Below are 14,307 nucleotides of genomic sequence, written 5' to 3' on the forward strand. Positions count from 1 at the left end.
TATTTTTCTGTAAAGTTCCTTTCATTTTAATTGTCATCTGGTATTTTGCTTTCGCTATGGATAATAATAAATATACCAAGAATAATAAATAATAAAAAGCTACCATTTCGGTTTACAGACGTGTTACACAAGCGTTGAACTTTTGAACCCTGTGTCAATACTCTAATACATGGCTCAATGCTGCCCCCTGTTGGACACCAATGCAGCTAGTTTGATATACAGTATAGACACTGACTGTGCTCCAGTAGCTGCGGTATGTCACAAACTTCACTTTCTGTGTTAATCTTTCTCAGGATGTGTCAGTTACAGTACATCTAGTTCACACACTGCAAAACAAAAGTTTTTTTTCTGTTACTATGTTTACACAAAGACACAGTGAACTCTGATAAACTCTATCAAGAAACCTTGATGAGTGGGAACTTGGCAGCTGGATGCAGTAATGAAGGTTGTGTATGCGTGGTTGTATTGTAGAAAATGTCTCTAGAGTTTCAAGTTGCCACACAGTTTCTTTTTAAAGTCATCAGGAATGCCATGGTTTAGGACTTGGACAGGGGCCTTGGAACATGAGTATTTACCATGAGCAGAAGCAGAGACTGCTGGAGTCTTTATGTCGGGTGGGGACCAAGCTTCAGCTTCTTTTTCATGACGATTAGTTTCTTACCTCAGGCTGCACTTGACTGCCATTTGTTTATTCCAAACCTCTATGTATTACACTTTGTGAATTATCCTTATGTTGCTTTGAACACTTTCTGATACTTAACTCTTTTTTTCCAAGGAAGAGGCCAAAAAAAAAGAAATTTGCTCCTGTTGTGTTGTGTCCAAGTTCATCATTGAACGTCTTTATCATGTCTCCATATTGGTAGTTAATCTGAAGCTCATTTAAGAATTTGTACTGTTAAGTATGAAAAAAAATTCCAAAAAACAAACATGGTATTTTATTTTAAAGTAAATGTTGACATCAAACCCATTTCTGTTCTCAGAAATGCCCCAGGTCCAACCACTATGATACTGTGTAAGGAAAAACACACGTCTCAATCTGAAAGCCCTGAGAGTCCTGACTCACTTTAGATCAGACTCACAGTGAGAAAACAAATCATTTGTTTATACTGATTGAAAATGTCCATGGTAAACAGTCCTCATCTACTTTTAACAATCCTTCTTCTTCTTCTTCTTCTTCTTCTTCTTCTTCTTCTTCTTCTTCTTCTTCTTATTATTATTATTAAAGATGAATAAACCCTGTATTTGCATACAAGACACATTTATTTTAGAGGACGTTTACTGCTCTATAATTATAGCGTGTGAATAATGTGTGTTCATGTTAAAGAGCATAATGTGTCTCAACATATGTTAATCCATGGCATTGTAAGTCTTTAATATCACCACTCTTTTTTCCACTCCACTTTTTTTCCTCCAAATTTCCTTTTACACCAAAAATAATCATTTGTAGATCTACAAAAATTAATTAAGGGCACTAAAATATGTAAGGTTAATAAATAGTCATCATTTACCCATATTTTTATTTTATTTTAAAATTTATTTTATTACATTTTTAGAATTTTTTTGAGAATTTTTTTTAGCTTCACTACTGAGACAAACTCATAGTGAAAGGAGATATCATGGCAGTGACCCCTCTCACACTGACACACTTCATTCAGCATGTTCAGCAAGAACCAGTCGCTCTCTCATATTAGCTTTTAGAGTTTTTTTAAATTTACATTTACATTTACAGCATTTGGCAGACGCCCTTATCCAGAGCGAAGTACATAAGTGCTAACATTGAATACACTAATGCTGGCTCACTAAGTTACATACTTAAGATACCATGAGTTTAAAACATTTGTTCAAAGTTACAATGAAAAAGTGTCAAAGGTTGTTTTTTTTTTTTTTTTTTTTTTTTTAAATGCGAAAGATAAGGAAAGAAGTGCTAGTTGAAGTGCAATTCAGTTACAATTTAGTTGAAATGCAATTCAGTTACAGGCAGAATTCATTTCACCTTAATGTCTTGTCTTGTCTTGTCTGGTCATTCCACCTTTACGTCTTGCGAATGTTACTATGCATATCAAAGGAATTTTATTATTCCAGCCTTAAAGCTACGACTGCTAATACAATCAGTTAGTAATCTGATCAAGGGAAAGCTGAGTGTTATTATACTTGTGATTAATCATGATGATTTGATTTATATAAAATCATGATAAAGGGATTTGATGTATATATATATGTTTTTTGCAGCCAATTTTGAAAATCAAGCATCACCATGTGGGGTCACAGATGATCCTCAAACCTTCAGCATTCCCACCTGCTGCATCCACTCACTGAATGTAAAAAAATAAATAAAGTCAGAAAAGTATGAGAAAATTCCCTGCTTTCCATTAATCACATCATTCTGATTTAGATTATCTAATAGAAGTTTATGATTATTAATTCTACCCGGGTGTGTCACTGTGAAGTGACACTGTGTGTCTTCTCTGATTTCACTGTGTGATCAGAATGGAAATTTCCCTTCACTAACCTCCGCCTCTTAGCTGGGCTGGGCTGTCTGGTAGGCAACATTTACAAGTAGTTACTGCACTGGCAATGAGATCCAAATACCTCACACGACTTCAACATGAAAACCGGTGTGGAGCACCTGTTCGATGAGCTTGGCCACTTTAAAAGGTACACTTGGTGTTTTGCTTGGTTGTTTGTTTGTTTGTTTGCTGTTTTTTGTCCCCGGGCAATTAGTTACAGGCCTACAGGCACTTTATGTCATGTTATATTATATTATATTATATTATATTATATTATATTATATTATATTATATTATATTATATTATATTATATTATATTATATTATATTATATTATATTATATCATGTTATGAACAAGATACACTATTACAATGGAATAAAGAAAGTGAATCATATGTTCAGCTAATAGTGTAAACACAGTTATCATGCCATGGGTTTGAGCAAATAGATATTCTCTGCTGTTTTGTAACTTCTGTCTGTAAAAACACACAGGTACAATGTGTGTATATGTGTGTGTGTGAGAGAGAGAGAGGGAGTGTGTGTGTATGACATTGTGCAATTTCAAGCACAGTCCTTTCACTCAAATATTCAGGTCAAAATATAAAAGACTTGACATGAGCGTTTCAAATGCTCGTTTTAAATCCAAAAAGAAATCAGATTGTATACATAAAAGCAAACATGTAGGTAAGTTTACATCCAGGATGTGCAAAATATGTCCAAAGGTTTGTAGATATCTGATCACTACTCCCATATGTGGTTCTTCACTAAAGAAAAATTATCCAGAACTTCATTGTATGATAGTAGTAATATTACAATTTTATGTCATTGGATCTAAGAGGGGGGGGCAGGGTGGCTTAGTGGTTAGCACGTTCGCCTTACACCTCCAGGGTTGGGGGTTCGATTCCCAGCTCCGCATGTTGCATGTTCTCCCCGTGCCTCGGGGGTTTCCTCCGGGTACTCTGGTTTCCTCCCCCGGTCCAAAGACATGCACGGTAGGTTGATTGACATCTCTGGAAAATTGTCCTTAGTGTGTGATTGCGTGAGTGAATGAGAATGTGTGTGTGTGCCCTGCGATGGGTTGGCACTCCGTCCAGGGTGTATCCTGCCTTTATGCCCGATGACACCTGAGATAGGCACAGGCTCCCCGTGACCCGAGATAGTTCGGATAAGCGGTAGAAAATGAGTGAGTGAGTGAGAGTGAGAGAGTGAATGGATCTAAGAGGTACGGAGCTCCAGCAAAACATGATGTGTTAAGTTTAGAGTGGTAGAATGTGAGTGTCCTTCAAAGAACCCTGAATCTGACACTGAATCAAGCACACTGAACATGATGAACCAGTTCAGGTTCATCCTGAACTGGTTCATCATGTTCAGTGTGCTTGAACACCATCCTTACCATCCTGACATTAATGCCTGACCTTATTAATGCTCTTGTAACTGAATTAACACCAACAGATGATTGGAGGTTGCGATAATAGCAAAAGAGAGACAAAAATCTCAAATGAGATTTTCATGACTGTGATGGTCAGGTTTCTAAAAACATTTGCAGTTTTATATATATATAGCTTTATAGTGCATCCATGTGGAACTGTATAATCTTAAACCCTCAAGGGTTTTCCATTCAGCAACAGTTTTGAAAAATAAAACCAATTTTGCAAACTGAGAACTCTTAATTATCCATTGAAACCTGAATTAATTGTTGTTGTTTTTTTTTTTTATTTGTGTACAATCTGCAAATTATTAGTAATTGTTTGATTCTAAATGCTTAGAATTTTTTTTCAGGCATTTAAAAGCGAGTGAGTGAGTGAGTGAGTGAGTGAGTGAGTGAGTGAAAGCAAGTAAGTGAGTGAGATAGTGGATGAAGGTGTAAATGAGTGAGTGGGTGAGTGAATAAAGGAGTGACTGAATGAATGAGTGAATGAGTGAGTCAGTGAATAAAGGAGTGTCAGCGAATAAAGGATTGAGTGAGTGAATAAAGGAGTGAGTGAGTGAGTGAGTAAGTGAATAAAGGAGTGAGTGAGTGAATAAAGGAGTGAGTGAGTAAATAAAGAAGTGATTGAGCAAGTGAGTGAATAAAGGAGTGAATGAGTGAGTGAGTGAATAAAGGAGTAAGTGAGTGATTGCGTGAGTGAATGAGAATGTGTGTGTGTGCCCTACGATGGGTTGGCACTCCGTCCAGGGTGTATCCTGCCTTTATGCCCGATGACACCTGAGATAGGCACAGGCTCCCCGTGACCCGAGATAGTTCGGATAAGCGGTTGAAAATGAGTGAGTGAGTGAGAGTGAGAGAGTGAATGGATCTAAGAGGTACGGAGCTCCAGCAAAACATGATGTGTTAAGTTTAGAGTGGTAGAATGTGAGTGTCCTTCAAAGAACCCTGAATCTGACACTGAATCAAGCACACTGAACATGATGAACCAGTTCAGGTTCATCCTGAACTGGTTCATCATGTTCAGTGTGCTAGAACACCATCCTTACCATCCTGACATTAATGCCTGACCTTATTAATGCTCTTGTAACTGAATTAACACCAACAGATGATTGGAGGTTGCGATAATAGCAAAAGAGAGACAAAAATCTCAAATGAGATTTTCATGACTGTGATGGTCAGGTTTCTAAAAACATTTGCAGTTTTATAGCTTTATAGTGCATCCATGTGGAACTGTATAATCTTAAACCCTCAAGGGTTTTCCATTCAGCAACAGTTTTGAAAAATAAAACCAATTTTGCAAACTGAGAACTCTTAATTATCCATTGAAACCTGAATTAATTGTTGTTGTTTTTTTTTTTTATTTGTGTACAATCTGCAAATTATTAGTAATTGTTTGATTCTAAATGCTTAGAATTTTTTTTCAGGCATTTAAAAGCGAGTGAGTGAGTGAGTGAGTGAGTGAGTGAAAGCAAGTAAGTGAGTGAGATAGTGGATGAAGGTGTAAATGAGTGAGTGGGTGAGTGAATAAAGGAGTGACTGAATGAATGAGTGAATGAGTGAGTCAGTGAATAAAGGAGTGTCAGTGAATAAAGGAGTGAGTGAGTGAATAAAGGAGTGAGTGAGTAAATAAAGAAGTGATTGAGCAAGTGAGTGAATAAAGGAGTGAATAAGTGAGTGAGTGAATAAAGGAGTAAGTGAGTGAGTGAGTGAGTGAATAAAGGAGTGAATGTGTGAGTGAGTGAGTGATTAAAGGTGTGAGTGAGTGAGTGAATAAAGGAGTGAGTGAGTGAGTGATTAAAGGCGTGAGTGAGTGAGTGAATAAAGGAGTGAGTGAGTGAGTGAGTGAGTGAGTGAGTGAGTGAAAGCGAGTAAGTGAGTGAGTCAGTGAATAAAGGAGTGTCAGCGAATAAAGGAGTGAGTGAGTGAATAAAGGAGTGAGTGAGTGAGTGAGTAAGTGAATAAAGGAGTGAGTGAGTGAATAAAGGAGTGAGTGAGCAAATAAAGAAGTGATTGAGCAAGTGAGTGAATAAAGGAGTGAATGAGTGAGTGAGTGAATAAAGGAGTAAGTGAGTAAGTGAGTGAGTGAGTGAGTGAGTGAATAAAGGAGTGAATGAGTGAGTGAGTGAGTGATTAAAGGAGAGAGTGAGTGAATAAAGGAGTGAGTGAGTGAGCGATTAAAGGAGTGAGTGAGTGAGCGATTAAAGGAGTGAGTGAGTGAGTGAGTGAGTGATTAAAGGAGTGAGTGAGTGAGTGAGTGAGTGAGTGAGTGAGTGAGTGAAAGCGAGTAAGTGAGTGAGATAGTGGATGAAGGTGTAAATGAGTGAGTGGGTGAGTGAATAAAGGAGTGAGTGAATGAATGAGTGAATGAGTGAGTCAGTGAATAAAGGAGTGTCAGCGAATAAAGGAGTGACTGAGTGAATAAAGGAGTGAGTGAGTGAGTGAGTAAGTGAATAAAGGAGTGAGTGAGTGAATAAAGGAGTGAGTGAGCGAATAAAGAAGTGATTGAGCAAGTGAGTGAATAAAGGAGTGAATGAGTGAGTGAGTAAATAAAGGAGTAAGTGAGTGAGTGAATAAAGGAGTGAGTGAATAAAAGCGTAATATCAGCACCAAATACTGCTGTATACAGAATGAGGTATACCACATGAGGTAAAGTCATATTTTAGCTGCTTCTCCTGCAGTGTAAATGCTGCATTAGACATCTCTCTTATAGCTGCCCCATGTAGCCTTGAGTGCTGTGTTTCATATCCTGCTGAGTAATTAGTGGGGCTGGAGAACCTTGTTCTGAGGTCACTGCCATTGGTGTATCAGGAATCTCAGCAGCCACATCTGTAGCGTTCTCTAACCTTGTCATTTCTCTGTCAATCTCTGCATGCTCTATATTTGAGTCTAGGTTTTGAGCTAACTAACATGGTGACATTTTCTGCTAATTACTTCATGGACAGAATGTGTCGTGTGTGAGGAACTCTGTTAAAATGAATGACTTAAACTTGACTTTTAATATAATGGAATTTTATTGAGTTAATTTAAAAAAAAAAGTTTCTATTTAAACTTTTAGCAAAAACTAAGAAACTCTCTATACTCTCTGTTCTATATTGTTATATTGTTAGACTTGTTGTTACTTATAGTCCGTAATTATGTTTGTTTCCTTTTATATACTTGCTCAATGGTTAAAGCTCTGGCATACGATTCAGAAGGTCAGGGGTTCAAGCCCCAGTACCACCAAGCTGCCCCTGTTGGGCCCTTGAACGAATCCTTTTATTGTTATACAGAATAGAGTGTTTGAGTACATGTCAATTAACAAGGACAAGCAGTATTTTTTTCTATTCAAATAAAATTGTAAAGCTTACAGTAATCACAGTGAGGTCAAACATACTGACACTACTTCCTCCTTCACTAGGTTTCAGGCCTGCCTCTACTTCGCCGCTGTTTTCCAGGCCATTTCATGCGGGATTCACTACCTGGCCTCCGTTTTCTTGGTGGAAACACCTAAGTTTCTATGCGACACTCCTTGGAATATCACGGATGTCCTTTACGGAAACCACTCGGCAAGCTCCCTGGAGGAGATCTGGCCGTTTTATACCCCCGGAAAAGGGCCAGTGGTGGTGCGGACTGTTAACGGAGAACAGTGGGAACTCGGACCCTGTCGCAAAATGCTGCGTCGCTCCACCCAGGATTTTCAGTATGAGTTTATTGGCAACAAATCTGTAGAGTCATGCAGCAGCTATGTCTTTGATCATAGCCAGGTAGAACAGAGCATTGTGACAGAATGGGACCTGGTGTGTGAGAAGGAATGGCTAGCTAAGCTTACACAGCCTACCTTTATGCTGGGAGTCCTGATCGGAGCACTGCTGTTTGGAGACATCGCTGATAGGTATGCTTGATATCACAAACATGTCTGGTTGACCCCAACCACCACAAAAAATGACCTGGGATTGGATGTGAACTGTGTGAAGATGTGAATATATTAGTATTTCACACAGTGTGTACCAGTGGGACCAATATGCCCCAGTACTGTATATCTGAGGTGTTTCAGAGAATTATTATTAAACTGTATACCCGCTTGCACCAAGGTGATACAATGGCTAATGTTCCCAGGATAGACTTCAGATCCACTGTGTCCATCTGTCCATCTTAATTTGTTACTAATAAATGAATAATTGTGTATTTTTTTAGCATATTTTTGGCAGCAGGTTCCTGGATATAAAACAGAAAATTACATAATAAAAGTCTGTTTTCTTTCTTCAGGGTTGGCAGACGTCCCATTCTGATGGCCACCAGTGTGTGTCAGTTTGCATTCGGTGTCACTGTGGCATTTACAGGAAACTACTACACTTTCATGGTGACGCGCTTCCTGCTAGCCATGGTAAGATTCTCAAAGCAAAGAATTTAAACAACCACCGTGTAAAAGTCAATTTATTATTTTCTTTCCAATATATTTATATATATATTTCCATAAATATATTGGGAAATACAGCATACAGAACCAGTTATATATGAAATCAAATCAAATCAAATCAAATCAAACACTTGTCTAAGAATCACCCTGTGTCTGAGAAAACATTTATAAAGTCGATCGTCTGGTGGAAAGCTTGTTTATGTTTACAGAAATTTTTTACAGACACACCCTTAAAGTCCATTGACTTCACCCCTATCTGCTGAGGAAGTGTTGAACTGGTTTATAGTCGGCTTTACATATCAAGCATGAACATTTTTAATAACTCAGAGAGTCAGGTATGGTCCAATGTTATGGATGAAGTACCTGGATAGAAATGTATGTAGAAAGCAATGCTACTCATAATAGAGAAAAACAAGACAGCATATGCATTGTTTGCACCCTATAGACATAATGTTTAAAGTGTTATATCTTGGGTATGATGGCAGAGAGTTTGATTCCCTCTCTGGCAAAAATGCTGTATGAAGAAGAGCCAATTTGGACTTTGAGCATTAATCTAAGTAAAATAAGTTTAATTTACTAGTGCGCCAACATATAAACTCTGTTAAACAAAAAACAAATGAAAATGAAATGTCGGCGAAAGCGTATACGAGTAAATCTGAGTGAATATTCATGCAAGAAAAGAAGAAGAAAAGCACTATTATCTTCCCCCTCTGATATCTCCCTGTGTCGGCAGGTCTCGAGCGGCTATCTAGTGGTGGTTTTCGTGTATGTTACCGAGTTCACAGGCAGCAAAGTGAGGACGTGGACGTCCATGCACGTGCATGCAGCATTTGCGGTTGGCGTCATGGTGGTCGCGCTGGTCGGTTACCTGATCCGAGTCTGGTGGCTCTACCAGATCATCCTCACCCTCAGCACCTCTCCGTTTCTCCTGTACTGTTGGAAGTTCCCCGAGACACCGTTCTATCTGATGGCAAAAGGACAGCACCGGGAAACCCAGGAGCTTTTGGATACCATGGCACGCTGGAATGGACTGGAGCGCAGAGTGAAGGTACTGGCACAGCCGCATAAAGAACATTTATAATAAGAATCATTCTATGAAGCAATTTTTTAATTGTTATATTAAACTTATTTGTATTCATGGCAGTATGAACATATACTGTAAGTTATATAATCGGACGCTCACGTTCTTTTAACTTTTAGCATAAAACTCTAAAACTCCTTTTAATATATACAAATATTGACAAAATGCTATTGATAATTGATGTATGACAAAATAAACACTCAAAACTCCTCTCCCTCATGGCAAAGCTACGTCACATCTAACATGTCTCTCCAGGGTAGAATAAGATCTGGTAACTAGATTAATCGCTGTCAATGATTTTTTTTTAAAGAGATGCCAATGTGTCCAAAAAAAACACTTTTATTTGACCAAGTTTACTTTTCTGTTTAAAATGATTTCAACATAACCAACATTCATTCATTCATTCATTCATTCATTCATTCATCTTCTACCGCTTATCCAAACTACCTCGGGTCACGGGGAGCCTCAGGCGTCATTGGGCATCAAGGCAGGATACACCCTGGAGGGAGTGCCAACCCATCGCAGGGCACACACACACTCATTCACTCACGCAATCACACACTACGGACAATTTTCCAGAGATGCCAATCAAATTACCATGCATGTCTTTGGACCGGGGGAGGAAACCGGAGTACCCGGAGGAAACCCCCGAGGCACAGGGAGAACATGCAAACTCCACACACACAAGGCGGAGGCAGGAATCAAACCCCGACCCTGGAGGTGTGAGGCGAACATGCTAACCACTAAGCCACCGTGCCCCCTCATAACCGACATAATATTGGCAAATATTTCACAAATGCAAAGAATCAGTTTTGGTAAAATTAACCCACGTTCCCAGTTTTAGTAGTGAGGTTGTGTTCAAACGTTCAAACGTTATGGACCGATTCAAATAATATAAATATGAGGCTGTTGCTTAATCCACTGGGTCACTTGAGTCTAAAAATAAAGACACTACAGTGAGCAAACCGCCTCGGAGTAGAGCCAAAGCTCTCACTTTACCCCACAGCGATGGCAGAATTCAGTGTCCTCTGAACCTGGCAGCTGTTATTTTGGTTACTGAGCTTTTACAAACAGATAACACATGTCTGTAGATGGGTTTTTTAGTCATCTGAAATATTAAATATCTACAAGTTTACCCAAGGGGCATATTTATGGATTTGCATTTTCTCAGATGAGAAAAATATAGCAAAAGAAATCTAACAAATCACATTTATTACGGGGACATAAATGTAATATAAATATTTATCACAGGCTAATTTAATTCTTTTTTTTATTTAATTCCACAATTTCTTTGACATATTTACATTTTTTTATTTGGTTCGTCCCCTTTTTGCTTTAATCCTTGTGTTATTTTCAGTCTTTGGGCCCTTTGGTGATGTTTTGAGTCAAACTGATTTTAGAAGTTTAGGGTTTTAAAAGCACTACAGAAATAAAATTTAAAATATATTTTTTTAAAAAAGTCTCTAAGGCACATCGTTTTTAACTAAAATACAAACAATATAGATCAAATTTTACAATGAAAGTGTTGTTTGTTTTTGTAATAAAGTTTTAATTTGTGACACAAAACTGACTATACTAAAGACCATAGTCTAAAGTCTTTTTACCATAAATCTAGAAAGAAAAACTGGAAACATTTTTTAATAAATGCATATTATTTTTAACTGAGTTGTAAAATACAGGCGATTGCTGCCGTCACTGCCATGAAATAGAGCTGACAATAATAATAATAATAATAATAATAATAATAATAATAATAATAATAATAATAATTTATAACGAACACAAAACATATTTAGTAAAAATGCGAACCGGGTCAGTTGAACCCGAACACCACGTCCTGCCGTGGACTTCACAAAACCTATGATCCATTTTACTTCAAATCCATCAGAGTGCCGTCTGATCGCACGCTTCAACAGAAGATGAGGAAATGAAGCATGAGGAAAATCTGATGTTTTGTACAAAGCAGATTTGATTCGATTTCAATAGGACATCTTGGTATTAAATATTAAAAAGTATTATAATTAAATTTTTTAAATTGAAGTTTTAAATATTTTGGAAGCTTATAAAATGTTCTGATTTTCAGGTTTAAATAAATAAAATAAAATAAAATAAAATAAAATAAAATAAAATAAAATAAAATAAATAAATAAATCCCATATTTTCTGTGTGGTTTCAGGCTTGTATACCAAAGTGTAAAATTATCTTCAGAAAAATTGTTGAAATTTTTTTAAATTATTTTTGTATTAAACAATTTTATTGAATTTCAATTGAATTTAAACAATTTTAAAATCTTTTTCAAAATCTAAAAATTTACAACATATCATATGTTCAAAAAAAATGACAGTAACTTTATATTTATTTAAAGGTTTCCAATTTCTCTCACTGAGCCAGATTTGCGTGTTCTCTCTGTGCTGTAGGTGTCGGAGCTGATAGAGCAAAGTGGGAATGCACTTCTTGAGGACAGGCACTCGAGTGGTGATATCAGGCTAGAGGAACCGGAGAAGAAGCTGAGCATCCTGAACATGTTCGGCAGCTGGAAGATGGCTGGACGCAGCGCCACATGTTGGGCGATCTGGTTCATCGGCTCGCTGGGTTACTACGTGTTCAGCCTGGGCTCTGTCAACCTGGGGGGAAACCAGTACATCAACCTCTTTCTTGCTGGTAACAAGCGTGTTTGTGAGATTATGTGGAAATATTACAAACAGCATTTTGTTGAAAAACAGGGATTATAATATATATATATATATATATATATATATATATATATATATATATATATATATATATATATATATATATATATATATATATATATATATACTTGATCCTAACTAAGCTGCAAACCTAAACCTTATAACAGACCAGCTGACATCTTCGTTTACATTAAAGCTGGTATCAAATTTGAAGGTTTTTCGGTCGAGTGGAAAAAATCCAGCATATGAGGGATTAAAAATAGTCCACAGCACTGTTCAGAGCTCAGGTCTAATTGGTCTGACGGTGCTGAATCATTTTCAACACCTTTAACACAGCACTCTTTTTAAAATGTTATCGTTTCTATAGTAACGGCTAATTCTTTTGCTCGGCTCCATGTTTATTTAAGAGGGACACAATGGACAAAAATAATGTGCTTTTATTTACAGAGCCTTCAGCACTTTCTGATTTCTTGGTAACAAGACAAGCTGTGATTTTCTGCAGGAAATGACTGCAAGGTAGAGGAGTAAGAAAAATGCTACATGTGACGAAATATAACTACAAACTGAGGTCCTAGTATCTCTGGTGTATAATTTAGTATCACTGTTGGTATGGTTATTATTTTATAGTCATAGCTATAAGCCTAAATGATCATTTTTAAGGCGATAGAAAGAGAGAGAGAGCGAGAGAGAGAGAGAGAGAGAGAGAGAGAGAGAGAGAGAGAGAGAATTTATAATTTCATTTAGTTTTTTATTTATTGTCATTAAATAGTACAGGTACATAGCAATGAAAATGATGTTGTTGTTTGCCAGAAGTTGAAGTAGCAGAAAAAATAAGGAATAAGTGTAGATAAGTTATAGAAAAGTTATAGAAACGCTATATAGCAAAAGGATGTGATATCCTAGTGGTTAAGGTGTTGGACTGCCAACCAGAAGGTCGTGAGTTTGAATCCCAGGTCTGCCTAGTTGTCCCTTAACCTTCAATTGAATTCAATAATGTGCACATTGTGTTGTAAGAAAATAAAACGATGAGGGTGAAGATCTTAATGAAGAAGAAGTTTATTGTAGTAGTTACAAAATAAATTAAGTACTCCGGGTTCATCGGAGTGAAGAAGAACGCAGAACAAATCCTGTCGTCTAGCTGGATGTCTTTAAAAGGTTATTTATGGTCACGTACACCTTGGCTTGGTATTGTTACAGGTGTTATCACCCAAATGGTTGCTTTAAATGGTCACGTATAGCCTTTGGTTTTTTGTTGCCGCTTCCATACTAAGAGTTAATTGAGGTTATTCATTTAGAGATCTGAACGTATTACCTTATGATACTTAAGCCTTTTTGGGAATGAGCTCTTTCTGGCGTGTACAGTATATCGGAGTGGAATCTGGGTGCATAAAATCTGTAATTTCTTGTAGTATGCACAAGAATAACCAAGAAACATACAGTGCATGAACAGATAATATACATAAATGGATGTAAACTACATGGGGTATGGGTAATGAATGTATTGTTATATGAACAGTTATAATTAGTTGAAAAAGATGTAACGGAATGTTGAGGGTGGAGCAGAGTAGAGTTCAGTAGGTTTATGGTTGTGGGGAAAAAAACGGGCTCTGAACCTGCTTGTTCTGGTGCAGATGGTCCTGTAAATCTTCCTGGATGGATGAAGGTTGAACAGTTTGTGACTAGGATAGAAGGAGTCCATGACGATTTTGCATGCTCTGTGCAGACTTCTACTATAGTGAAGAGGCTCAAATGGCAGGAGGTTTTCCCAGAGACCAAAAGAACGGAATTTCCTCCTGTTGTGTCCATTTTGATCATTTTTATAAAGCTTTGTATGAAGCTCATATGAAAGTAGACACTCAGTGCTTTAGGAATTTGTAGTGTTTCATAAGTATTTCTGTTTTCTTCAGCTTACTGGGGCAATATATTCATCAAGTTCCAAAAAACATATATGGTATTTTTTTTAAGTAAATGTTGATATTAAACCCATTTCTGTTCTCTGAGATGCCCCAAGTGCTTGTTCATGTGCATCTAAAATTTGTATCTTCACCAACTAAAATTCAGTAAATTTAAAAACACATGTCTGACACTGAAAGCCAACAGAAACCAGACTCAGTTTAGATCAGACTCACAATCAGGCAAGAAAATAATTAGTTTAGACCGATTAAAAAATTCGATTTCAGTAAAAAGGGTTAAAACCAGG

General features: G+C 37.2%; 1 protein-coding gene across 5 annotated transcripts in view; it reads left to right on the top strand.

Annotated features, from left to right (window-relative positions):
- The first annotated feature begins 2,527 nt into the window (after positions 1–2,527).
- Positions 2,528–14,307, top strand: part of slc22a16 (solute carrier family 22 member 16) — a 20,780-nt gene continuing 9,000 nt past the window's right edge. For all 5 annotated transcript variants that reach the window (XR_009649294.1, XR_009649296.1, XR_009649295.1 and 2 more), the window contains exons 1-5: positions 2,528–2,655; positions 7,335–7,808; positions 8,183–8,300; positions 9,067–9,381; positions 11,832–12,075. Coding sequence is in view for 1 of the 5 variants with exons in the window: in XM_060883937.1 (XP_060739920.1) it covers positions 2,606–2,655; positions 7,335–7,808; positions 8,183–8,300; positions 9,067–9,381; positions 11,832–12,075 (1,201 nt within the window). In the remaining 4 variants the exon portion in view is untranslated. The remainder of the gene's footprint in view (positions 2,656–7,334; positions 7,809–8,182; positions 8,301–9,066; positions 9,382–11,831; positions 12,076–14,307) is intronic.

This window comes from Tachysurus vachellii, chromosome 12 (genome assembly GCF_030014155.1).
Source record: "Tachysurus vachellii isolate PV-2020 chromosome 12, HZAU_Pvac_v1, whole genome shotgun sequence".
In the NCBI taxonomy this organism is placed as follows: domain Eukaryota; kingdom Metazoa; phylum Chordata; class Actinopteri; order Siluriformes; family Bagridae; genus Tachysurus; species Tachysurus vachellii.